Source organism: Leguminivora glycinivorella, chromosome 2 (genome assembly GCF_023078275.1).
Source record: "Leguminivora glycinivorella isolate SPB_JAAS2020 chromosome 2, LegGlyc_1.1, whole genome shotgun sequence".
In the NCBI taxonomy this organism is placed as follows: Eukaryota; Metazoa; Arthropoda; class Insecta; order Lepidoptera; family Tortricidae; genus Leguminivora; species Leguminivora glycinivorella.
The window spans coordinates 433,437-460,668 of record NC_062972.1 but is presented as its reverse complement, the minus strand read 5'-3'; the positions used below and the strand labels follow the sequence as shown (position 1 = coordinate 460,668).

At 41.7% G+C, this 27,232-nt stretch overlaps 2 protein-coding genes across 2 annotated transcripts; both read left to right on the top strand.

Annotated features, from left to right (window-relative positions):
• Positions 1-7,937: 7,937 nt before the first annotated feature.
• LOC125236725 (histone H2A.V) lies at positions 7,938-11,079 on the top strand. The gene is made up of 5 exons (XM_048143648.1): positions 7,938-8,045; positions 8,189-8,266; positions 8,443-8,556; positions 10,085-10,285; positions 10,502-11,079. The coding sequence occupies exons 1-4, from the start codon at positions 8,043-8,045 to the stop codon at positions 10,277-10,279; spliced, it is 390 nt and encodes a 129-aa protein (XP_047999605.1). The 5' UTR covers positions 7,938-8,042; the 3' UTR covers positions 10,280-10,285; positions 10,502-11,079.
• Positions 11,080-11,865: 786 nt separating this feature from the next.
• Positions 11,866-26,825, top strand: LOC125234626 (splicing factor 1-like). Its single transcript, XM_048140956.1, has 17 exons — positions 11,866-12,260; positions 12,410-12,505; positions 12,749-12,881; positions 13,287-13,307; positions 13,396-13,413; positions 13,970-14,174; positions 15,081-15,227; positions 16,527-16,602; positions 19,310-19,462; positions 19,746-19,917; positions 20,715-20,846; positions 21,138-21,389; positions 21,610-21,787; positions 22,011-22,079; positions 23,169-23,242; positions 23,777-23,840; positions 25,558-26,825. Exons 1-17 carry the CDS (start codon positions 12,073-12,075, stop codon positions 25,728-25,730), a joined length of 2,151 nt encoding a protein of 716 aa, XP_047996913.1. The 5' UTR covers positions 11,866-12,072; the 3' UTR covers positions 25,731-26,825.
• Positions 26,826-27,232: the final 407 nt, after the last annotated feature.

Here is a 27,232-nt window from a genome sequence, read left to right as displayed (position 1 = left end):
CTGGCGAGCCCCCTTTATTTGCTCTTAAGGGTCACAGGAAAACCATTACCCAACTTATTTTAAATACAACGTTGATCTTTCTTTTATGCGGGGGCTTCGCCCCCGAGCCCCCCTTTCTTTACTCTTAAGGATCACAAGAAAACCTTAACCCAACTTATTTTAAATACAACGTTGATCTTTCTTTTATGCGGGGGCTTCGCCCCCGAGCCCCCCTTTGTTTGCTCTGAAAGGTCACAAGAAAACGCTAACCCAACTCATTTTAAATACTACGTTAATCTTTCTTTTATGCGGGGGCTTCGCCCCCGAGCCCCCTTTTCGTTACTCTTAAGGGTAACAAGAAAACCCTAACCCAACTTATTTTAAATACAACTTTTATCTTTATTTTAAGCGGGGGCTTCGCCCCCCGAGCCCCCCTTTGTTTGCTCTTAAAGGTCACAAGAAAACGCTAACCCAACTTATCTTAAATACTACGTTGATCTTTCTTTCATGCGGGGGGCTTCGCTCCCCGAGCCCCCCTTTTCGTTACTCTTAAGGGTAACAAGAAAACCCTAACCCAACTTATTTTAAATACAACGTTTATCTTTATTTTAAGCGGGGGCTTCGCCCCCGAGCCCCCTTTGTTTGCTCTTAAAGGTCACAAGAAAACGCTAACCCAACTTATCTTAAATACTACGTTGATCTTTCTTTCATACGGGGGCTTCGCCCCCGAGCCCCCTTTGTTTGCTCTTAAAGGTCACAAGAAAACGCTAACCCAACTTATCTTAAATACTACGTTGATCTTTCTTTCATGCGGGGGCTTCGCCCCCGAGCCCCCCCTTTGTTTGCTCTTAAAGGTCACAAGAAAACGCTAACCCAACTTATCTTAAATACTACGTTGATCTTTCTTTCATACGGGGGGCTTCGCCCCCCGAGCCCCCCTTTGTTTGCTCTTAAAGGTCACAAGAAAACGCTAACCCAACTTATCTTAAATACTACGTTGATCTTTCTTTCATGCGGGGGGCTTCGCCCCCCGAGCCCCCCTATGTTTGCTCTTAAAGGTCACAAGAAAACGCTAACCCAACTTATTCTAAATACTACGTTGATCTTTCTTTCATGCGGGGGCTCCGCCCCGGGCCCCCTTTTCTTTACTCTTAAGGATCACAAGAAAACCTTAACCCAACTTATTTTAAATACAACGTTGATCTTTCTTTTATGCGGGGGCTTCGCCCCCGAGCCCCCTTTGTTTGCTCTGAAAGGTCACAAGAAAACGCTAACCCAACTTATTTTAAATACTACGTTAATCTTTCTTTTATGCGGGGGGCTTCGCCCCCGAGCCCCCTTTGTTTGCTCTTAAAGGTCACAAGAAAACGCTAACCCAACTTATTTTAAATACAACGTTGATCTTTCTTTTATGCGGGGGCTTCGCCCCCCGAGCCCCCCTTTGTTTGCTCTTAAAGGTCACAAGAAAACGCTAACCCAACTTATCTTAAATACTACGTTGATCTTTCTTTCATACGGGGGGCTTCGCCCCCCGAGCCCCCCTTTGTTTGCTCTTAAAGGTCACAAGAAAACGCTAACCCAACTTATCTTAAATACTACGTTGATCTTTCTTTCATGCGGGGGCTTCGCCCCCGAGCCCCCTATGTTTGCTCTTAAAGGTCACAAGAAAACGCTAACCCAACTTATTCTAAATACTACGTTGATCTTTCTTTCATGCGGGGGCTCCGCCCCGGGCCCCCTTTTCTTTACTCTTAAGGATCACAAGAAAACCTTAACCCAACTTATTTTAAATACAACGTTGATCTTTCTTTTATGCGGGGGCTTCGCCCCCGAGCCCCCCTTTGTTTGCTCTGAAAGGTCACAAGAAAACGCTAACCCAACTTATTTTAAATACTACGTTAATCTTTCTTTTATGCGGGGGGCTTCGCCCCCCGAGCCCCCCTTTGTTTGCTCTTAAAGGTCACAAGAAAACGCTAACCCAACTTATTTTAAATACAACGTTTATCTTTCTTTTATGCGGGGGCTTCGCCCCCGAGCCCCCTTTGTTTGCTCTTAAAGGTCACAAGAAAACGCTAACCCAACTTATCTTAAATACTACGTTGATCTTTCTTTCATGCGGGGGCTTCGCCCCCGAGCCCCCTTTTCGTTACTCTTAAGGGTAACAAGAAAACCCTAACCCAACTTATTTTAAATACAACGTTTATCTTTATTTTAAGCGGGGGCTTCGCCCCCGAGCCCCCTTTGTTTGCTCTTAAAGGTCACAAGAAAACGCTAACCCAACTTATCTTAAATACTACGTTGATCTTTCTTTCATACGGGGGCTTCGCCCCCGAGCCCCCTTTTTGTTTGCTCTTAAAGGTCACAAGAAAACGCTAACCCAACTTATTTTAAATACAACTTTTATCTTTATTTTAAGCGGGGGCTTCGCCCCCGAGCCCCCTTTGTTTGCTCTTAAAGGTCACAAGAAAACGCTAACCCAACTTATCTTAAATACTACGTTGATCTTTCTTTCATGCGGGGGGCTTCGCCCCCCGAGCCCCCCTTTTCGTTACTCTTAAGGGTAACAAGAAAACCCTAACCCAACTTATTTTAAATACAACGTTTATCTTTATTTTAAGCGGGGGCTTCGCCCCCGAGCCCCCTTTGTTTGCTCTTAAAGGTCACAAGAAAACGCTAACCCAACTTATCTTAAATACTACGTTGATCTTTCTTTCATACGGGGGGCTTCGCCCCCCGAGCCCCCCTTTGTTTGCTCTTAAAGGTCACAAGAAAACGCTAACCCAACTTATCTTAAATACTACGTTGATCTTTCTTTCATGCGGGGGCTTCGCCCCCGAGCCCCCCTTTGTTTGCTCTTAAAGGTCACAAGAAAACGCTAACCCAACTTATCTTAAATACTACGTTGATCTTTCTTTCATACGGGGGGCTTCGCCCCCCGAGCCCCCCTTTGTTTGCTCTTAAAGGTCACAAGAAAACGCTAACCCAACTTATCTTAAATACTACGTTGATCTTTCTTTCATGCGGGGGCTTCGCCCCCCGAGCCCCCCTATGTTTGCTCTTAAAGGTCACAAGAAAACGCTAACCCAACTTATTCTAAATACTACGTTGATCTTTCTTTCATGCGGGGGGCTCCGCCCCCGGGCCCCCCTTTTCTTTACTCTTAAGGATCACAAGAAAACCTTAACCCAACTTATTTTAAATACAACGTTGATCTTTCTTTTATGCGGGGGCTTCGCCCCCGAGCCCCCCTTTGTTTGCTCTGAAAGGTCACAAGAAAACGCTAACCCAACTTATTTTAAATACTACGTTAATCTTTCTTTTATGCGGGGCTTCGCCCGCCGAGCCCCCTTTGTTTGCTCTTAAAGGTCACAAGAAAACGCTAACCCAACTTATTTTAAATACAACGTTGATCTTTCTTTTATGCGGGGGCTTCGCCCCCGAGCCCCCTTTGTTTGCTCTTAAAGGTCACAAGAAAACGCTAACCCAACTTATCTTAAATACTACGTTGATCTTTCTTTCATACGGGGGGCTTCGCCCCCCGAGCCCCCTTTTGTTTGCTCTTAAAGGTCACAAGAAAACGCTAACCCAACTTATCTTAAATACTACGTTGATCTTTCTTTCATGCGGGGGCTTCGCCCCCGAGCCCCCTATGTTTGCTCTTAAAGGTCACAAGAAAACGCTAACCCAACTTATTCTAAATACTACGTTGATCTTTCTTTCATGCGGGGGGCTCCGCCCCCGGGCCCCCCTTTTCTTTACTCTTAAGGATCACAAGAAAACCTTAACCCAACTTATTTTAAATACAACGTTGATCTTTCTTTTATGCGGGGGCTTCGCCCCCGAGCCCCCTTTGTTTGCTCTGAAAGGTCACAAGAAAACGCTAACCCAACTTATTTTAAATACTACGTTAATCTTTCTTTTATGCGGGGGGCTTCGCCCCCCGAGCCCCCCTTTGTTTGCTCTTAAAGGTCACAAGAAAACGCTAACCCAACTTATTTTAAATACAACGTTGATCTTTCTTTTATGCGGGGGCTTCGCCCCCGAGCCCCCTTTGTTTGCTCTTAAAGGTCACAAGAAAACGCTAACCCAACTTATTCTAAATACTACGTTGATCTTTCTTTCATGCGGGGGCTTCGCCCCCGAGCCCCCTTTTCTTTACTCTTAAGGATCACAAGAAAACCTTAACCCAACTTATTTTAAATACAACGTTTATCTTTCTTTTATGCGGGGGGCTTCGCCCCCGAGCCCCCCTTTGTTTGCTCTTAAAGGTCACAAGAAAACGCTAACCCATCTTATTCTAGATACTACGTTGATCTTTCTTTCATGCGGGGGCTTCGCCCCCGAGCCCCCTTTTCTTTACTCTTAAGGATCACAAGAAAACCTTAACCCAACTTATTTTAAATACAACGTTGATCTTTCTTTTATGCGGGGGCTTCGCCCCCGAGCCCCCTTTGTTTGCTCTGAAAGGTCACAAGAAAACGCTAACCCAACTAATTTTATATACTACGTTAGTCTTTCTTTTATGCGGGGGCTTCGCCCCCGAGCCCCCTTTTTGTTACTCTTAAGGGTAACAAGAAAACCCTAACCCAACTTATTTTAAATACAACGTTTATTTTTCTTTTATGTGGGGGCTTCGCCCCCGAGCCCCCTTTGTTTGATCTTAAAGGTCACAAGAAAACGCTAACCCAACTTATCTTAAATACTACGTTGATCTTTCTTTCATGCGGGGGCTTCGCCCCCCGAGCCCCCCTTTGTTTACTCTTAAAGGTCACAAGAAAACGCTAACCCAACTTATTCTAAATACTACGTTGATCTTCCTTTCATGCGCCCCCCGAGCCCCCCTTTTCTTTACTCTTAAGGATCACAAGAAAACCTTAACCCAACTTATTTTAAATACAACGTTTATCTTTATTTTATGCGGGGGCTTCGCCCCCCGAGCCCCCCTTTGTTTGCTCTTAAAGGTCACAAGAAAACGCTAACCCATCTTATTCTAGATACTACGTTGATCTTTCTTTCATGCGGGGGCTTCGCCCCCGAGCCCCCTTTTCTTTACTCTTAAGGATCACAAGAAAACCTTAACCCAACTTATTTTAAATACAACGTTGATCTTTCTTTTATGCGGGGGGCTTCGCCCCCCGAGCCCCCCTTTGTTTGCTCTGAAAGGTCACAAGAAAACGCTAACCCAACTAATTTTATATACTACGTTAGTCTTTCTTTTATGCGGGGGCTTCGCCCCCCGAGCCCCCTTTTTGTTACTCTTAAGGGTAACAAGAAAACCCTAACCCAACTTATTTTAAATACAACGTTTATTTTTCTTTTATGTGGGGGGCTTCGCCCCCCGAGCCCCCCTTTGTTTGATCTTAAAGGTCACAAGAAAACGCTAACCCAACTTATCTTAAATACTACGTTGATCTTTCTTTCATGCGGGGGGCTTCGCCCCCGAGCCCCCTTTTCTTTACTCTTAAGGATCACAAGAAAACCTTAACCCAACTTATTTTAAATACAACGTTTATCTTTCTTTTATGCGGGGGGCTTCGCCCCCCGAGCCCCCCTTTGTTTGCTCTTAAAGGTCACAAGAAAACGCTAACCCATCTTATTCTAGATACTACGTTGATCTTTCTTTCATGCGGGGGCTTCGCCCCCGAGCCCCCTTTTCTTTACTCTTAAGGATCACAAGAAAACCTTAACCCAACTTATTTTAAATACAACGTTGATCTTTCTTTTATGCGGGGGCTTCGCCCCCGAGCCCCCCTTTGTTTGCTCTGAAAGGTCACAAGAAAACGCTAACCCAACTAATTTTATATACTACGTTAGTCTTTCTTTTATGCGGGGGGCTTCGCCCCCCGAGCCCCCCTTTTTGTTACTCTTAAGGGTAACAAGAAAACCCTAACCCAACTTATTTTAAATACAACGTTTATTTTTCTTTTATGTGGGGGGCTTCGCCCCCCGAGCCCCCCTTTGTTTGATCTTAAAGGTCACAAGAAAACGCTAACCCAACTTATCTTAAATACTACGTTGATCTTTCTTTCATGCGGGGGGCTTCGCCCCCCGAGCCCCCCTTTGTTTACTCTTAAAGGTCACAAGAAAACGCTAACCCAACTTATTCTAAATACTACGTTGATCTTCCTTTCATGCGCCCCCCGAGCCCCCCTTTTCTTTACTCTTAAGGATCACAAGAAAACCTTAACCCAACTTATTTTAAATACTACGTTGATCTTTCTTTCATGCTTCCCCCTCGAGCCCCCCCCCCTTTTTTCTGTTCTTATCTTCCGGCACCATCATCAGGCCTTGAAACCTAATCGTAGTCATAGTTCATTACAAGACTTTTCTAAGAAGCCCAAAAACAGCTATGATACGATGTTCCATCATGTAGTTCCAGTTCATATCTTCCGGCTCCATCATCAGACCTTGAAACCTAATCGTAGTCAAAGTTCATTACAAGACTTTTCTAAGAAGCCCAAAAACAGCTATGATACGATGTTCCATCATGTAGTTCCAGTTCATATCTTCCGGCTCGATCATCAGACCTTGAAACCTAATCGTAGTCAAAGTTCATTACAAGACTTTTCTAAGAAGCCCAAAAACAGCTATGATACGATGTTCCATCATGTAGTTCCAGCTCATATCTTCCGGCTCCATCATCAGACCTTGAAACCTAATTGTAGTCAAAGTTCATTACAAGACTTTCCTAAGAAGCCCAAAAACAGCTATGATACGATGTTCCATCATGTAGTTCCAGTTCATATCTTCCGGCTCCATCATCAGACCTTGAAACCTAATCGTAGTCAAAGTTCATTACAAGACTTTTCTAAGAAACCCAAAAACAGCTATGATACGATGTTCCATCATGTAGTTCCAGCTCATATCTTCCGGCTCCATCATCAGACCTTGAAACCTAATTGTAGTCAAAGTTCATTACAAGACTTTCCTAAGAAGCCCAAAAACAGCTATGATACGATGTTCCATCATGTAGTTCCAGTTCATATCTTCCGGCTCCATCATCAGACCTTGAAACCTAATCGTAGTCAAAGTTCATTACAAGACTTTTCTAAGAAACCCAAAAACAGCTATGATACGATGTTCCATCATGTAGTTCCAGTTCATATCTTCCGACTCCATCATCAGATCAGCTCAACAGTACCATATTATTGTATTGTCATCGGAACTACATATAGCTGCCAATTTTCATTACGCTACGACTCCTGGAAGATGGTTAAATTAGCTTCCTTAGATTCCATTACATACATAGTTACATACACGACGACCTAATAAAAGCGTGTTAAAAATAGGCACCTGCTAGTGCTAACCAGTGCTAACCAACATACTTTTGTTGCTGTGGGACTGACAGTATCTATTATGTGGTGTTCCACACCTGAAAGTTCCTTAAGCAATGAAAATAAGAACCATTTTGCTATGGAAAAAAAATGCATAGATATACCTTATCTGAAAATCTATCTAAGAAAGCAAATAACGTAAAAAAGGTACTGCCAAGTACTGCTATGTTGCTAGGTGGGTGCTTTAATTCCTCAGGTTACAAACATCAATTCTGCGGTTATTGGTATTATTTGAGTTTTTACGTGTCCTATCAAGCATTTGTAGTACGAAAGAACACATACTTGTTTTATTTTTTATTTTATTGCAAGGCAATTTCTCCATCCGCCCGCCATTTTATTTCCCACCAAAACTCAAACGACGGAGTTACGCAGGGATACCAACCCACACAAAAAATATGTTTTAATTGTTTGTAAACATAAGCTTTAAATAAAAAAATGTCCCACCGTTATGAATAGTATGCTTCCTGATATCCTGATATAAATGTTAAGAGTTATATGATTTGTTATAAAATTTAATAATATTTGACGAACAAAATGATATCTTATACACTTGTACCAATTTCTGAACGAACATGTTTGGTAGTTGCGCCACATCCGGTTACGTGTGGTTGGCTACACTGAGCGCATCGCTAGTCAGCGCTGCCATCTTTCTTTTTCCGTTATTAGTCGATTTGGCGCCTTCCTGTGTTGGTTGCTCTCGGTTGTGGTGATTGTGTTACACGTTTCAAAATGGTGAGTTTTGCAAGATTTCGTGAAAATATGTTAACATTGTGGTGATTTTGTTGTGTAATTCAGTGGATAATGGTGCTATCTCACTACTGGCGAAGTTTCAGTTCGATAGCTCTTAATTTAATGGTTTTTTTCGTGATTTTTAGGCTGGTGGTAAAGCGGGTAAAGATTCTGGTAAAGCCAAGGCGAAAGCAGTATCCAGATCAGCGAGGGCTGGTCTTCAGGTATGTTCAATAGATCTTTTAATTAATTTGGTGATTTTTAAGCATTAAATTAGAGGTAAACTCGGTATGACAAAATATTTTTCAATATTGAATAATACGCATGATCTTTTTAGTATGGCGGCGATTCGTTTTGTAGTGAGGAATCAATAGGAATTTAGAATGACTTGTATTTTCAGTTCCCCGTCGGAAGAATTCATAGACATCTTAAAAATAGGACAACAAGCCATGGTCGTGTCGGAGCCACCGCCGCTGTATATTCTGCAGCCATCCTGGAATACTTGACCGCCGAGGTAAGCTATAAACCTACGCGACGCCTCTTGTCAATATGGCGGCTAGCGCTAAAGCGTAATTATTATACAGAACTGTCTGGAAAACCCATGCATAACACGTTCCCTGTGCATGTATCATATGTGTAGCATTTTAGGGTGTACATGATACGTGCATGCATCATGGGTGATGCACGACCCCTCGTGAACATAAGGCATCGCCAAAAATTGCACGTGTGAGCTAGATGTTTTTTATTTGCGTGCACATATTGGGTACGAAAACTTTGACAGAAAACACGTGCGTCCGGAGGACATTTTCATAATGTTGCCAGGTGATGGCTGTTTATAAAAAAATATCTTTTTATTTTAAATAACTAAACAATATTAATTATTTGCATAAATGTCACGTTATATTGAAAACAAAAGACTAATCAAATAAATTCGTAAACTGTGATGCAAGGATTCAACTATATAAAGCTCCAGATTGTCGGTTGTCAGACGTCAAATTTGGTGCTGGCAGTACACATTTTGCATTTTGAACTAGAGGCGGCAAACCTGGTTCAGGCTATGTCTTAGTAAGTTTTTGCAAAGCCACGTAATCTCCAATTGTTCCATTCTGGAATCTTCAAGATAATCACGATTAATAAAGTATTTTATGTCATCAATAGTCCAAGGACGATACAGGCCCTATCACCAGAAATGTTAGAACCATCAATTTGCTCCCATTCGTCTATGATCTTTTCTATCACTCCCTCTAAAATTATCTATTTTTATTCATAAGTAGGTACATGGAAAAAATTTACTAATCGCATTTAGTTTTGAAGAGTATTTCATGATTATCATCCGTCTTACCAAACACTTCTGACAATTGACTAGGCATTCATATACCAATCAAACTTTTGTGAAACTTTCTTCCTTAAAAAAAATGGCTTAAATAAACGTAGGCCACATATATAAACAAAAAGAACGTCAAATTACTTAAAAATATGTATATAAATATAGGAGTGATGCACTCAGCAATGAGATAGTACGTGCATGCATCACATTGTGGGCACTAGTTTAGAAGCCTATACGTGTGTGCATCACATGTGGGTCACTCGGAAAAATGGGAAAATAGGGAAAACGGTCGTCATAAAAGATGTATTTGTGTATAAATATAACACTATAATACAGTTCCGAGTTAATTTACAAAAAAATAAAAATGCACGTGAGGAGTCAATTGCTGGTTGTCGGTTACACAGGGAACGTGATAATATCCTTTTTTACTTTATTTTTATATGGGTTACATTTCAAAACATTTACATACAAATTTTTTTGTTGACATTGTCAATATTCTAACCTCATCAATTTTGGCGGGAAATGTTTTGATACTGTTTGGCAACAGCATTAAACATTTTAATAACTTTGAAGTAAAGATCTTTATCTGGTGACTGTATGTATAAGGGGTAATTAAATGATTAACTACACTTTCTGTGTAAATAAGGAAAGCCTAGTTTTACACTTTGACCATCTAGATTACATTGTTGTAATTTTTCTTTGTGTTGTTGCTTAGGTGTTGGAGTTGGCAGGGAATGCTTCTAAAGATCTGAAGGTGAAGCGTATCACCCCCCGGCATTTACAACTGGCCATCAGAGGAGACGAGGAGTTGGACAGTCTCATCAAAGCGACCATTGCTGGTGGTGGTGTCATTCCTCATATACACAAATCTCTCATCGGCAAGAAAGGTGGACCTGGAGCCCCCGTTTAATTATAGGTAAGAAGTATTTTGATAATGTGGTTAATTTGTCAAGTGTAGTACCCAAGTGGGTATGCATAGTATTTTATTATACTAGCCCCTTGTTGCCCATATCATATTAAATGTTATAAAATAATCAATAGGTTCTATATTATTACAGAATAATCCATCAAATTGTTTTGTATTTTGTATCATTCTCCTTCCAAAAGTAACACAAACATTTTCCTTTTCCAGGTACTTACTCATAATAAAAGTTCATACTGCTGCATTTGACAAGACCGGACCTGAAGTCAACATTGTGAAAGCTCATCTCAACATTAAACTTTACAACTAGTGATGTGGACAGTGGAGTGACTACTTAGAACTCTTGTTCCGGACTAAATAGCATAAGAATAGGATTAATTAGCATTAAGAAGATTTGAAATATGATTGTATTAGTAATTAAGTTTATCTTTCTGTTCATTCATGGAACATTTTTTACTCTGGACAAATGTTGTGTTCAACTATTTTAAAATTAAAATTAATTGCTAGCAGTTTCACACATTTAGTTTCCCATGAAGGCTAATGATAGTGAAGCTGGTGCAATCTAATTTTAATAATCGACTGCAATTGTGAATTGAGTTTTATGTAAGCTCTAAGCTGTAAATGTTAGTGTTCTGTAACAACTTTCTCTTTGATTTTGTAAGGACATGATTGTATTAGCAATAGTAAAAATAAAACATTGTTCAAAATTGTAATTTTGGTATGATTGAACTGTTAAAAGTTGTAAGAAATGTATTTTGTTCTTTAAAATATATTGAGGAAGCACTAAATTAGTTTTTTTTTCCTAGTCTTTGATAAAATTTGGTTGTTATCTGAAAGTGGTAGTAATGAAATAATGACCATTATCTTACATAATTTTTATAATAGAAATATGATGATTTATTATTGCAATACCCCACTAGGGCTGTACTTCGAAGCAAATACCTAAATCTCTATCTCTAATAAAACGTGCACACTTGACTGCAACAATGATGGAGGATTTTATTCTTGGCTGAAAGGCACTGCCTACACAATTCCTGAGATCGTTCCATAGAAGTAGGACGACGTAAGTGAAAAGTCTGACCCCTTGCAACAAAAATGGCATTTTAGGCTCCCCGCGGTTGTGACTACACGATTTGAGGTCAATGCGCTGGCATCGTACGTTGCATTTGAATCAAACAGCTGAAGCTGAACGTTTGTTCCCAGATTAGTCCTACTAACTAATTCCCAGTTAGAATCTTGTACTCGGCGGTTAGGTCCCAAGAAGGTTAAAAAGAATCATAAGCGTCGATAATAGCTCTAAATTAGGATACGATACCCGTAAATTTTTGTTGAGGATACACGGTTCTAGTTGACTTTTTTGTATTGTTATTTATTGGTTTAAGTGTACTTAAATATAATATTTTCCTCCCTATTAATTATTTTCAACTTTAATATTGTCTTCGGTTACCGCGATTTAATCCGTTTCCATAGTTTTATTTCATGATATTTTCATCTTTGTTTCATTATCATTCGGCTAAAAACTTAGAGGTCGTAGCATGACATCGAAAAAAATAAAAGAATTGACAGCTCGGACAGCTCCAACGTCGCCATTTTACCTTTTACTAAATTTCACATTCGTTGTTGATTGACTTGTTTTCCAAGGCATATTTTATGCAACTACTGCTTTGTCAGTGGTTACAGTGCGTAAGTCCAGAGAGTAGTTTCAAGTAAATGAGGACAGTACAAGTGGGATCGTGATAGTGAATTAGGTTAACTTTGTGTAGTGATAAAGTAAAAACATAATGAGTTCTCGGCATCGCGATAGGAGCCGTTCCCGATCTCGCGACCGCGAGCGGCACAAGGAACGTGACAGGGAGAAGGGTCGAGACCGGGACCGCGAACGAGAGCGTGACAGGGATAAAGATCGGGACCGTGACCGCGATAGAGACCGCGGGCGGGACCGGGATAGGGACCGCCACCGCTCTAAGAGGTGAGGAGAAAATTCAGGGCATATGTTCCTAATGTTTGTGTTTCAACTTATACATGGTATTTTACGAAGAACGACCAAGACAAGGTCTTAAGTATGTTGAAGGAACGGTTAGACTTATTTTTATAAACTTGAACGTGTTTATGTTTTAGAGACAAAGAGGAGCGGGGGCGCAGCCGCGACAGACATAAGGAGAAACGTCGGAGTCGAAGCCGGAGTCACAGTAGGGGACGGAAGTCCAAAGACAGGTTAGTATTGCACTATTGTTAGGGACTGTCTTACTCCTTGAAATAAATAAAATTAGTCTTTAAATAAATTAAAAAAAAATCAAGTAGAGAAATTAAAATGCTCATATAGGTACTCTACTTTTAATCCAATTTTATTTGATAATATAATTTTTTGTAGGCTGATTGTAGAAATTTAATAAATTAAGTTAGGCCTGGTCACATTTCCAAGAGCAAGAATTGAACTGGTAATGTTTTTGTTTACAGGGATGGAACCATAGCCCTCCTGGACCAGATGGTGGGCACCACAACGAAGGCGACTGCACGGGCAGTGGCCGGCAACGGTGTGGCCAACCCTGCAGCACATGCCGCCATTCTAGCCGCGGCTGCTGTTGCACAGGTTCGTATTATTTGGTGGCCTAGGTAATTACCTTATTGCATTTTGTAGCAGAAGAAATAAAACCTGTCTGTGTCATCTGTTTTTAACCCCCAACGCAAAAATGATACGAAAACGATCACATGATGAATGTCAAACAATGTTATAAGTTTGACGTCATCTGTCTGTCTGTCTGTCTGTCTTTTTGTCTGTCTGTCTGTGGCATGGTAGCTCCCGAACGGATGAACCGATTTAGATTTAGTCTTTTTTGTCTGAAAGCTGAGTTAGTCGGGAGTGTTCTTCTCCATGTTTCATGAAAATTGGTCTACTATGTCGCAGTCGGGGGTTTTTCAAAATTTTAATTTTGTGGTTAGGTAATATACAAAGAAATGTAAATGCATTGTCAAATATAGTATTTAATATTTTCAGCATAATCAAATTGAATGCCAGGTAACCAAACATGTTAAAGTTTTATGTGAAGTCAATGCAATGTGTGAATCTAATAAACACGGTTTTAAACAATAACATTGATTTTTAGAAGTATGTCAACTACATGGTAAGCTCACCTTGCTACTTCCTTATACCTTGTGACTTTTAATAAACTAATATCCTCATGTTCACAAATTTTAACAGAATTTCAATGCACTTAAAACTTCTGATAAAATGAAATAAACAGATATTTATTTTTACTTGGAGTTATAATATTTTCCTGATACTCAAACTCAAAGTGAAGACAAGAATCCAATATCCTTTTTTCACAAATTTTTGGTAAGAGTCGGTTTTCATTTTGATGATAGATAGATCATGGAAAGGGTGAGCAATTTCCTTATAATATTTCATAAGGCATAATGCAAATTAAATATCTCACCCTGTCTGACCTCTGATGATAATACAATTTAGTATTTAATTTCTATAGCCGGGTGCACACATACTGCCAATGTCAATGTAGTTTTAAAACATTCAGTGCCCGGAACCCGCCCGGTGGGTGCTCCTGAATATCGCTCGGATGCCGATAACCTGCCAGGCGGGTGGTCTATACAAGATAACGGCTATAGATAACGATCGGTTTCTGGAGTAGTGCACCGTTGAATGTGTTGAACACCGTTTTGCAGACATTCGTGGCGCAGCGCCGCATGGCGGCGCCGGTGCAGCCGGCCGCGGCGGCGGCGGCGGCGCTGTCGGCCGCCACGGCCATCCCGCCGCCCACCTCCGTGCAGCAGAAGCTGGAGCAGCTGCAGGCGCGCTCCGAGGGCCGCTACCGCGACAAGCAGCCGCCGCAGGACTACCACCCCGACGACGACCAGGACGACGGACAAGGTGACACATGCATGTATATTGTATTGGTGTCAGTGTCACAGTCACACTAGTAGGTCTCCGTTAGTCTCTGCCTGCTATACTATGACCGTTCTCCATGGTAGGAATGTATAAAAAAAAGTTTGGCAACTATTGTCCGCGAGAATATTGTTGCCGTGCCGCGGACACGCGTCGTGCAGGACACGCGACGTGAGTGAATGAATGAATGAATGAAAGTTTATTCACAAGAACATATGGTGCGTTACAGTAGATGTTATAAAGTGTTTACATTGGAGATCCTTAATATGCTCTGCCACAGGGCATGTGAAAATTTCCATGTTCACTACATGTCAAAGCTATGTATGTGAATATGAATTGCGTACATGCAATGTCTTCCTTACAAACTAAGAATATTAGACTAAAAACACCGAATGCTTAGTGCTATATAATAAATGTTGAAAGGCGTGAGGCTAAAACTTGGAAATTATTTTTTTATTGATTTTATGATTTAATTCTTTGCTTTTCACAGACGAATTATACGATGGTAAGCAAAGAGAATCAAAATATACTCAGCCTCAAGTCGTGTACAAGTTCAGGTTTTTGATTTTTGGGCAGCTTAAGGAATCGCAAGTTGGAGGCTCGGGCATGGGAGCAGCGGTTTGGCGATTAAAACCTGTATAAGTGTGCTTATTTGATGCAAATAAACATTCAATCAAAGCTAGAGACGGTCAAGCAAATCTTGTCACTCAAAAAAGGGCGGCAAATTTGAAAAAAAAAATGGTAGGTTTATCGTTCCATAGAAAATTTGAATTTAGCGTTTTTTCGTGAAAAGTGTTGGTCGACCGCTGATTTAGTCCACAAGGCTATGTAGGCACGTCTAGATCGGAGTTAGCCTCGCTCACTCGTGTGTGCGCACTGCGCACTGCGCAGGGCCGCCGGGCGAGACGGCGGCGGAGCGGCGCGCGCGGCGGCGGCGCACGCGCTGGACGGGCGGCGCGCACGACAAGACCTTCATCCCCGGCCTGCCCACCGCGCTGCCCTCCACGCTCACCCCGCAGCAGGAGGAGCAGTATCTGCGTGAGTACCGCCTCTTTATCGAGCCTCCTGCTTATTTATACTATACTACTGTCCGCGTGTGTTGTCGCGTCTTTCAACCGGGCTGTAATCTATTTTTTACAAAATGTTAGTATTGACTGAAAAAGGCAATTGCCGGTCGAGTATTTTTTGTAGTGAGATATTAGAGCTACGAATAGCCATCTCTACTGTATAATTCATTTAATTAAATACCTAATTAGAATCAGTTTATTGGAATCGTTATTCTTATCATTATTTAAAGCCTATATTGTGTCCCACTGCCGGGCAAAGACCTTCGATTTCCACTGGCCCCAGTTATGAGCGAGTCGCCAGTCGCTGACACACGCGCAGCTCGTCCCGCCGTCTCCGCCGGGCCTGCCAGATCCTCGCCCGTCTTGCGGCACCCATACCGTGGCTATTTTGCTCCAGAATCAATTTACTAAATTATAATTGTGTATATCAGGGCTCATAATTTCTATTTTTTTTAATGTTTATGCAATATGCCACCAAATCTTAAACCGAGAGAGTCAACTCTGTCAGACATTTTTGAAAAAAATAAAGCTAGCTCTATCATATGAATTCTAAAATAGTGAAAAAATGACTGGGCTGAAATATCGTTTCATATTTGAAAAGCACATGATTCAGTTTTAATTACCTACTGAATTCCTAATCTAAAGTGATCCTAATATAAAAATAAACAGCATACAAAAACTGAGTCACGTGCAAAATGTATTGGCTTGTATTTGATTATTAAGTTAAATTGTCGTCAGTTTTCATATATCATGGCTAAAAATTGAATTGAACTCTTTTTCCACTGTATTGATATATTGATAAATGAACTTTGAAACTGAAGACAGTTTTATAATTAATTTGTTTATTTTTTATGAAGTCTAATTAAATGCCACCCTGTTACTTTTTGATTATTATGACTTATAAACTACTAGTTTCTGATGTATTTACTATTTTCGGATTACACAAAATTTACGCCAGGTTCACATTTCAACCGCGACATTTATTTAATTTTATTTACATTTGGACATAAATTGGTGAAAAGGATCCACCCTAAAAATAGGTATTGCTTTATGTCAGAAAGTTGAAATTTCATGCAATAACTGGCTGGACTCTTTTCCCTAAAGTATATCACTAACCCTAACCGATTCGCATCAAAATTCGTTTAATTTCAGCAATAATATAGCACGTGTAAATCCGTAGTTGTAAGTTGGGTAAGTGCGGGTGGGGTGCGGGGTGTATTCGTGTTCTAATGCGTCGGTTGCTCGCTCGGGCTAATCCCTTCCCTTGCAGTGCAGCTGCAGATCGAGGAGGTGTCGCGCAAGCTGCGCTCCGGCGACCTCGGCATCCCGGCCAACATCGACGAGAGGTAACTGGCTGCTGGCCGCTGGCCGCTGGCCGTGACGTCAGCACGAGCCGGCGCGAGAGGTTTAACGTATCTATTACTGTGTGCTTTGAAGGCGGAGCTGAGTTGCAGTTTCGTCACAAACTATTGAGCGGGATACAGCAAGCACTCACCTTAAGGTCTCCCCAAACGTATCGACGCGGCATCGTTTTCGCCGACCAAAAATCGCTCGTTAGTGTGAACAAGCGCACGCAAGCGGTCAGCGACGACGACGCGTAAGCGTTTCATACTAACGAGCTATTTTTGGTCGGCTCACGGCCACCCTTAGTATGCACTGAGTTTTTCTGTCATAAGATTTGCTGTGTCTAGTTTAGTATTGTATATAGACTGCTAAATTCATTTCTATATTTTCTAGACAGTCACTACTACAGACCTAATATCTTAATATACGAGGTGCGGTCCAAAAGTTTCCGGCCTAAAAAAGAAAGGGCTTACATATCTTTACAATTTTATTTTAATTTTTTAATATAGTCTTCCTCTGTCACAACGCACTTTTCAAATCTCTTTATAAGCTTCTCCATCACCTAATAAAAATAATAAAGATTTTTGTCCTCAAAATCGCCCTAAACCGCACGGGTCACTTCGTCAAACGAAGATTTTTTTTTCTATTTCAGTCTACCTTAAGTTTTTAGAACAAATAATAATCACTTGGGGTCACGTCTCGAATATAAGGTAGGTGCCGAATATTTTTGAAGACACATTTCGTCATAGCAACCTTGTAAAATGAAGCAGCGTGAACGGGGAAATTGTCGCGGAGATGCCCTTGTGCCTCTGCTAAGTTTTTAAAGACTATTCTGCATAATCTGCTATCGTAATTGGACAAAAAATATTGCGTAGCATCTGCTATTTACCGTAGTCTACCCTTCTTTTATGTAAATCGTTAGAATTTCGTGACAACCCTAGAATACCGTAGCCTTTATCTTTTTTCGTGCATTTTGTGACAGAGGTTGTTCTAGGCGCCTTTTCACCATGACGTTGTCACTCCATTAATTTTCTTTTGTACAGAGTATCGTCTTACATAACCATGGTTTCATCTACAGTAGCAATTGCATTCATAAAACTCGCTACGCGGTGTCTATGCTGGTCTCAAGTTTCATGAACTCACGGTTTTTCACTCATCTCGCTGTAAGCACGATACAAGTTTGGGCACTAACCTAGCACTAAACACCGTAAAAAAACCTATAGCCAACAGACATCTAAAGAAACTATACACCAAAAAAGTGGAATAAATGACGAACACAATGATATCCATACTTTTTTTAAACTCTTCCGCCATATTTGTCGGGCCGGAGACATTTGGACCGCACCTCGTATGTTAAATTAATTTTACAGCAATAAGCTAATACGAAAAGTCGAAATTATATACGGGTTTCGTCTCATCTCCGCCTTCACTTATAATGTAATGACAAATAATATAATTTATTAAAATCCTTAAATTGAATTAATGAACCAGCCACTCTGTTTTACAGGACAGTTAGACAACGACGCCCGCTATCGTGATAATACTGATAATTAATATTCCCATATTCAACGAAAATACTCATTTAGGTATAAAAAGTTATTTTACTGTTTCACGCTGTAAAGAACAGATCACTTTAAAAACGCTGTTGATAAGTTTAGAATCCCCATTTCAACTAATACCTAAACTATTCATTTTATTTTGATTCAGACCAAGGAACAAACATTCCACTTGTAAATGTGTCCTGTAATAGTCTCATGAAATCTACTCCCAAGCAGACCTTATGACCTATTTCCAATCAGGAGGTGGCTCAAACTACAAAACATAATAATACCGACTCTGGACGAGAGGTGGCGCCGTCAATGTATTAACAAAATTGTATTTTTAAAGGATGTGTGTTCCCGCACCTTCCACGGGCCGAAACGATGACAGTTATAACATTACACAGCTGGCCTGAAGGCAACCTAATGGCTTGTCATGTTGCAGGTCCCGAACCGCGGTTAATAATAACGGTTCTTTTCAGCCACAGGAAATTAATCAATAACCCTAATCCAATTATTTTCAGGGCTAATAAAAATAATGATTATTTGCAGGTTGCTAATCTATTCTTTCTCAGGGCGTTAGGGCGAGTGTAGGGTAGTGTAGGCGGGGTTTAAGGTGGGATCACACTCGCGGATTAAAGTTGACAAATAAAAAAAAATGCGGATTGTCGCTGGATTTTTACGTAGCTTCATTTTGACGCACATTTTTGCCCTTATGAGTAGAGTTTGGTCTGACTTTAAACCCTGAAACCTTTTAGTCGGCTATTTAGACAGTCCGGTCCTCATAATAGTGTGCGCTAAATGTCTTTGCGTTAACTTTTACTCTATGAATTTTAATAATTTTTAGCTGACTTGACATTTATCGCACATTCATAGAGTTATTGTTTTTTTTAGATTTATGGCCAAACTCACGCGTTGTTCACGGGTGCACATAGATTAAATAAGTAGGTAATATCAAGAATCAATCTTTTAAAACAGTTCTCATATAGAATACGAATGAAAACTCTGAAAAACCTTTTAGGAGAATCCTATGACTTCAACTCTTATGTACATATTATCTCGTAATCTTAAAAGTAAATTTATAAATATAGCCTTTAATAGGTGTTTGAAATCTGTGTGCACTTGTGGCTGCGTGAGCCCACGAAGGCCGCTACATTGAGCTGCCCCTCAGGTCTCCGTCCCCCGAGCCGATCTACTCCACGGACGGCAAGCGGCTGAACACGCGCGAGTACCGCACCCGGCGGAAACTCGAGGAGGAGCGGCACAGGCTCGTCACCAGGATGCAGACCATCAACCCGGACTTCAAGCCCCCTCCGGACTACAAGTGAGTATGGCACCGCGAGTCCGGCGGACTCGAGGAGGAGCAAGTCGTCAGTATGACACCGCCCCCTCCGGACTACAAGAGTACCGCACCAGGAGGACGATCGACGCGTACCATGATTTCATGTTCCATGGTCCAAAAATTGCGTGAAAGTCTTTACATCTTTTCTAAAGACCGAATGTCCTTAATTTTATTCCTAACCAACACTGTCATTTCGGACGAAAAAAACAAAGCCGATTTAAATATAAAGTTGTAAAGCAATAATCTTATTCTGTGTATTTCGTAGGCCACCAGTGATCCGCGTGCACGACAAAGTGATGATCCCGCAAGAGCAGCACCCCGACATCAACTTCGTGGGGCTCCTGATCGGGCCCCGCGGGAACACGCTCAAGGCCATGGAGAAGGAAACCGGTGCCAAGATCATCATTAGAGGCAAAGGATCAGTTAAGGAGGGCAAGGTAAAATAGACCGTGTGTCATTGGAAGGTGTTTATGAACGGACAAGAGGGGGCAAATAAAAAAAAATGTGTCAAGGTGGTCCAAGACATGCACTAACCTTCTCTCCGGGAGTCAGGAACCGCAGGCAGGACTGGCCGGGGCCCACAATTCACCAAGGAAGCACAACCGTTCTCGCACATGCCTTATAACAGTCTGTCAGGTGTCAACAACTAGTTAGAGGGCCGCGCGGGCGGGGCGAGGCGCGCGGGGAGGGGAAACATATCTTTTAAATATATATGGTTAGGTAGGTAGAATTATAGGTAGAATTTTGAACAGAAGGTTTATTTCATGGGGCTCGTGGGATAACCACTTTGAAGGCTGTTTAGAAAGAAACAGGGTCAAGAACATCATCAGGAGCAAAGGATCAGTCACGGACGGCAAGGTAACATAGTCCGTCTGTTGTTACAATGAGGTTTAAGAATTCTTTGAATGTCAGCCATCAGGACTATGTATTTTCTTGTGCCGAAATAAATTTTCGAATTAAACCTTGTTACTTTTGAACGCAGCCGTGAAAGCCACGCTACATTAAACTTCCGACGTTGAACACTGTCGTAGCGCTAATCTTGGTCGGAGCACAATGGCTGTTCAACGTCTACACGGTTAGTGCGTTTTCACATTATCTGATCTGATATCGGATGTCGGACCGATATCCCATACATTTAATCCTCCATCTTTGATTTTTTCCTTTGAAATCCCTCCGACATCCGATATCGGATCGGATAATGCGAAAACGCACTTACAATATTTGTGCTTCGCAGGTTGGCAGGAAGGATGGCCAGCCCCTACCTGGTGAAGATGAGCCCCTGCACGCGTACATCACGGCGGCCAGCGCGGAGTGCGTCAAGAAGGCGCTCGACAAGATCAAAGAAGTCATTCGACAGGGCGTGGAGGCGAGTCAAATTACCTTATGGATGAAGCATTTCAAATATTAGCTATTTCATTCTATGGAGTTTCCAGTGGTCTAGTTCACAATACTGACATATCGACACTGACTCTTTGCTGTTTGTTGCCTGTTCAACAAGGAAATTTGTAAGGAAAAAATGTTGCTTATCAACCCAGAAATAAGCACAGAATTGTCAGTGTCAAGTGTTAATGTCACTGTGGAGAAATATGTAGTCCGTTGAATTCAGACTTCTTCAATTGTCAATCCGTACAGTTTGTAATGAGTACTTTTTCGGCAGGTCCCCGAAGGTCAGAACGACCTGCGGCGCATGCAGCTCCGCGAGCTGGCGCAGCTCAACGGCACCCTGCGCGAGTCCGACCAGCCGCGCTGCGCCAACTGCTCCGCGCTCGACCACAAGACCTGGCTGTGCCCTGACAAGCCCAACGTCACCTCCGCTGTCGTGTGCTCCGCCTGTGGCGGCGCCGGACACATCGCGCGGGACTGCAGGGCCAGGAGGCCCGGGCACACGCCCACCTCCATGCCCAACAAGGTGAGTGTGCACCCGCGAGACGAGACCGGCTAGTCCCGACAAGCTATGGCGTTAGCTGTCGTATGCTTCGTGTGTAAAACACTTCAATGTAAACTTTGGAGTACGCAAAATGTCTTGGAAGTCTGATGTGTTGTCTTTTCGAAAGCGTAACTGACATTGACAACATTCTTTTTGAGGATTGAACGAGTACCATAATATTGAATTGTATGTTTACTTCCAGGCTAAGATCGACGAGGAGTACATGTCCCTGATGGCGGAGCTGGGCGAGGCGCCTCCGCCCGGCGCCAACAACAACACCAACTCCGGCGCCAACAACAACAACAACGCGCGGCGCTTCGGCGGCGGCCTGTTCCACCACGCGCCGCCCGCGCGCGCTCTCATGGCTCCGCCGCCGCAAGGTAAACGATACGATCGCTGGATCGATGGTTGAGAATCGCTTATAAACTATGTGAAATTCGAGAGGATTGTTAAAGACTTCTCATATAAAGTTTATGTAAAAATGTGCAAAAAGCAACAGTATACGTGCTGCAGTTATCAGTGACGAGCACGTAAAGTCCATATGTTAACCTTTTCTATTTTCCTTACGGAAGTATGTAACGGTTTGGCGCCCCCCCTCCCCAGGCCCCCTCCCCGCGTCGCTGCCGCCGCCGCCCGCCGCCTACCCGCCGCCGCACGCCGCGCCGTGGCTGGGTGGGTACTATGTACTATATACTGCTACAACTATAACATGATTACTGTGACTCCTGCGATTGATCTTACATCGGCCGCTGTACACATGGGGCCAACGGTTGAGCCGACCCTTGGAGCACCCCCTTGGCCAAGTTTACACATTGGTCAACCGATCACTTGGGCATTAGCCCTTCATAAAAGATGGACGTTGTCAGCAAAATATAATTAATAAATAATAATCTCGTGATAAAATTAAATTATCTGAAATATTAACATTTTTTTTTAATATTCTGATAAGCACATTTATCTTTTTTGGGCAATGCATTAAACATTTGCGAGGATATTGTATTTCCTAGAATCAACACTACCATTGGCATAGATAAACTTATTATTTTTGTAAATCTTTCACTACTGTCCTCTGACGGCTGACGACAAACTGAATGAGGCGCCAACGTGTGAACGCAATTGGCCATTGGCGCCAAGATCCTTTGATGTGTGGACATAAAACCGACACCAATCAGTTGGCCGGCCAGCGCTAGCGCCAACTGCCAACATACGGCCAAGTAGCCCTCTACACGCTTGGCCTTCTCACTTTGGCTTGAGGTTTTACCAAGGGTTGGCTGGGTTGGTCCAACCGTTGGCCCCATGGGTACAGCAGCCTCTACTATAATGAAAATGAAAATTTATTGGTAACATTATGTTACATGTCAATCGTTAAGTAAAATTTAACTTATTTAAAACATCAATAGTATTAGGCATATAAAATAACACGCTATATACCCCGTAAATAACACGATTTTAACTTATGTGATTCTTACTAGTAGGTACGAGTACATACATGTTCTTCTTTAATTGACACTGATATTATAGAAATTTCATACATTAATATTGAGTTATTACATACTTAATTTATGTATTTAGGTACAATAGGTAAGGTATGTCAACAATTTCATTGGATAAATAGTCGTCAATATCATAAAATGTTTATTTTAGTAGCCACTGTTTTAATCTACTCTTAAAGCTATGGAAGGAAGGTGCATCCCTGATACTTTTAGGTAGGTGGTTATAAATACGTGGGCCGAGTATATATATATATGCGTGTGTCGGCAGGCGCCGGCAGCCAGCCGCCGCCGCCGGGGCTGCCGCCCGCCTTCCCGCCGCCGCCGCCGCCGCAGCACCACCAGGTACTCTTCATTATTATTTCTACTGTCTCTGACTTGCACATTTCTTTACATCATGTTAGAATAGCATATAGCGAAATTGTCACCGAAACGGATTGAATGAAAAAGAGAGAAAGGCGTTGTCCGGTAACAGTGGGTTCCTCAAAATATTACAAATTATGGCGACATTCCGCTCGAACGTCGATAAATGTGCAAATCGCTTCCGGTCTCCAATAATAATGATTATCACAAAAGTAACTAAATAAATGTAGGTAACGACGTACTAGATATATTAAAATTGTGAATGAATAGATGAATAAATAAATTAAAAAATTAAGTGTATGCATATTAGTCTTTCATTGTGATATTCTTGCTTTACAGAATTATTATGATTTCGATTATTTTTTCTAAAGGTAACTCCTTTATTATTGATTGATATGATGTCAAAAACTCCATAAATGTATTTCAAAATATTTTGATGTCTTTGCATTATGACCTTAAGTTTTCCGTCTTGTATTTTATATCCGTTTTTAATCGTGAGTGAACGTTTGTCCGCAGGGTGATAAGATGGGCCCCGGGCCCGGCCCCATGCAGCACATGGCGCCGCCGCCGCCACCCCCTGGTAACTATTATCTTCATTTTATTTCCTCATACAGTTTATACTTTGTATTTTTGTCACAGTTACTCTCGTCGTTATTGCAAATATAAATTGAATACAAATCAAACTAATCAACTTTGTTGTACTGTAGATATGGTTGTAAGTTTTGGTTATGAACTGACGATATTTTGTTTGTAAATGGTAAATATACTCGGAGATTGAAAAACCCCTTCGTTTGATTAATTATTTCGATGCAGTAATCGTATGGAAGTTTTATTATGACGTTAGGCACTGGTCCCACCGCGAGTTAGGGAAACTATGAGCTATCGGCTATAAAAACGAACAAAAAATAATCACTCCCGTGTAAATAAAAGAGACACGGCGATGTTTAAAGTTACACGCCCAACGGTGAGTTATCATTATCGCCGTGTCTCTTTTATTTACACGGGAGTGATTATTTTTTGTTCGTTTTTATAGCCGATAGCTCATAGCTTACTAGCTCGTGGTGGGACCAGTATCTTATGTTTATCCTATTGTTGGGTTTCCTTATTGATAGAAAATACTGAATAGATTATTCTTTTTTTAATGTGGTTGGTAGATAGCTAGAATATTTACCGCTCGTTATTGAATACTACTTGGCTGGCGCGATAACCCAGAATGATTTTATTAGGCCTCCAACACAAGAGCGCGCCACCTTGCTCGGTCTTGTGTGGTATCGCGCCAGGTTTCGCCGACGCCGAGCTCGCGGAGGTCTACCTCCACTATCCGCCCAACGTTGGGTGACCGGCAGGACGGCGTCTATTCGATACGGTCTCCCCAAATAGGTCTGTTTGGCTGCCCGATTTTCTCCCATTCTCTCAAGGTGACCTAGCTATCGGAGACGATGCGCTTCGGTTTCATTTATTATATTTGGTTCGGCTACTAGTTCCTTCAACTGCCATTGTCTCTTTTTTATTAAATAGGGTTACTTTATTTTCGTCTCTTTTTCGGGAAGGCAAAGTTTTCTTTTTTTTGTCAACGTCCTGCTCACACGTTTGAATCTGTTCGCGTATATTTGTTCGAGCCGTTATCCTTATAACGTCTCTGTTGATACTCTATGAACAAATTAAATTATTTTCATAGAAAATATTGGTTACTATTATTAGAAGGCCTCGGTCATTTTTTTTTGTATACGACATTTATTTAATGTCTCTGTTCGTACTAAGGTGCTCTAATAATCTGTATGAAACACCCGAGGACCTTTTTACGGGTAACCGGGGCCGGTGTTCGACCGTACAATTTTGATGTAGAATCGAAACGGAGCAGAAGTTGAATTATAGTATGAATTTTCTGAGATGAACTTTTCGGTTTTGCCCTAATCTGTTAAACAAAGGCCTTTGTTTCTATTATTCGCCGCGGTTAGCTCCCGTTTCCACAGCAGGTGCTAAAGTCTCAGTGCAGTTAAAAAGCAACTATCATGATAGCAATAAGGTTCAAATTTATTAAACAGTTTGCAGTGTGCAGGTAACTTTTTTTGAAGATGACAAAACGTGTTATCTCCGAAAGGGCTTTTTATGGATTTGAACCTTATCGCTATCATGATAGTTGCTTTTTAACTACACTGCAATGAGACTTTAGCACGTGCTGTGGAAACGGGAGCTAACCGCGGCGAATAATAGAAACAAAGGCCTTTGTTTAACAGATTAGAGCAAAACCGAAAAATGCATCTCAGAAAATTCATACTATAGTATCCTTTCCCCAGGTATGATGGGCATCCCTCCGCCCGGCATGGGTCCTCCGGGCGGGGGCGGGGGGTGCTGGCGGGGCGCGGGCTACACGCCGCCGCCGTGGGGCGCGCCCCCCCCGCACGGCGCGCCGCCCCCGCACCCGCCCTACCTCGCGCCGCCCCCGCCGCCTCCGCCGCAGCACGACTAGACCACACGCGCGCTGCCCGCGCCGTGCTGTGCGCCTGCGCCGCGTCACCTGCAGACTCATCGTGTACGATTGTAAAATTCGTGTCTTAGGCTAACGCTATATTTCACGAAGTTCCAACTAAATTTTGAAGGATTATATCCCATAGATGACGGTTGCTCACTAGCGCCTTTTCAAATTTAAACAGTACGTGACTTTAATATCCCTTCTCCTCTAATTTAAATATTTCTAAGCCTTATCGAATACTTGAATCCCTACACTGCACGAACACTAAATAAAATAGACCGGTGCACACGCCTTTCACGATCTTATCGACGATACGACTTTGTAATAGACACGCATAGTGAACTTATAAATAGGCAAATACATGGCTAGCGACGTCTCGGAGCGATATCCTCGCGCGACAAATAGCTATTATAGACGCACCCGCTTGCCATGTGTAGTGTAGACCCGCCTAATGAATAGTACTACAATAAACTTCAACAAAACAAAAAAGTATTGTAACTACATAAATGCTATGTAAACAACGTAATACGTGGTTAAAGTAGGTACATATAGATGAAGCAATACGGCCCGTCCAGTGTAGTTCGCCGCTAGACCCACCTTTAGCAATAAGTCTTATGTTCACTTGTATAGTTCATTTTCTATAGGTTATATTATGTTTTCTAACATATTGAACCTGAACTAATATTTGATATTTTATCAATTTATTGCAAAACAAAACGATTGACGGTAATATAATAATTATAAAATTATAAAAACGACAACTTAAGAGTTACAATAAACGTCTAAAACTCTGCACCGATTTCGACGTGATAAAGTGTATCAATGTCTATAAATAATCATTTGTAATTTCATTTCTGCACTCTATTACTATATATTATCTGTGCAAAGTTAGCTCGATGAAACTAAAAGAATATAAACAATTCGTTGCTGGGAATGTGGCGAAGACCACGACATTCGTATTTCATGACTGGAAGAATTACTAATAATACTATGTTACCCATTGATTTGACACTTCTATCACAACTATAAAATGTTTTATGACAAATAAGTATGTATAAAATTCGTATATTAATAAATAGATATGATACATTATGCAGTGGTTTTATTTTTTCAGTATGTAAATGGAATAAATAGAACTTGTCATTCAAGATGTGAGAATTTGACAAATCGAAGCCTAAATGGTCTGAAAATATGAACCAAGGCATCTTTGTGAATGGCACGATCTATGTTGTATCAGAGTTAGAATATCCTCTCCATGTATATCCGTGCGATCACAATCCGAACCTAGCTAGGTATTAAATGGTTGGCCGCTCCAACTTTGTCAATAAACGACAGTTGTCTTGGCCTAGATACAGATTGCAACTGCACGTTGACCTAGCAGCTGACTTGCACCTTCCACTAGCCACGTACTCGCTAGCGAGTCGTAACCGTAACATACTTGAACGAAGTCCTATTAGTACTTGCTAGTGTGTACGCGTGTTACAGTGCAAGATCGTGAC

Coding starts and splice junctions, on each gene's coding strand:
- LOC125234626 (XM_048140956.1), top strand. CDS start 12,073: ATGAGTTCTCGGCATCGCGATAGGAGCCGTTCCCGATCTCGCGACCGC. Junction 14,175..15,080: donor CGACCAGGACGACGGACAAG/GTGACACATGCA, acceptor CGCACTGCGCAG/GGCCGCCGGGCGAGACGGCG. Junction 20,847..21,137: donor TCATTCGACAGGGCGTGGAG/GCGAGTCAAATT, acceptor CTTTTTCGGCAG/GTCCCCGAAGGTCAGAACGA.
- LOC125236725 (XM_048143648.1), top strand. Junction 8,267..8,442: donor CAGCGAGGGCTGGTCTTCAG/GTATGTTCAATA, acceptor TTGTATTTTCAG/TTCCCCGTCGGAAGAATTCA. Junction 8,557..10,084: donor TGGAATACTTGACCGCCGAG/GTAAGCTATAAA, acceptor GTTGTTGCTTAG/GTGTTGGAGTTGGCAGGGAA.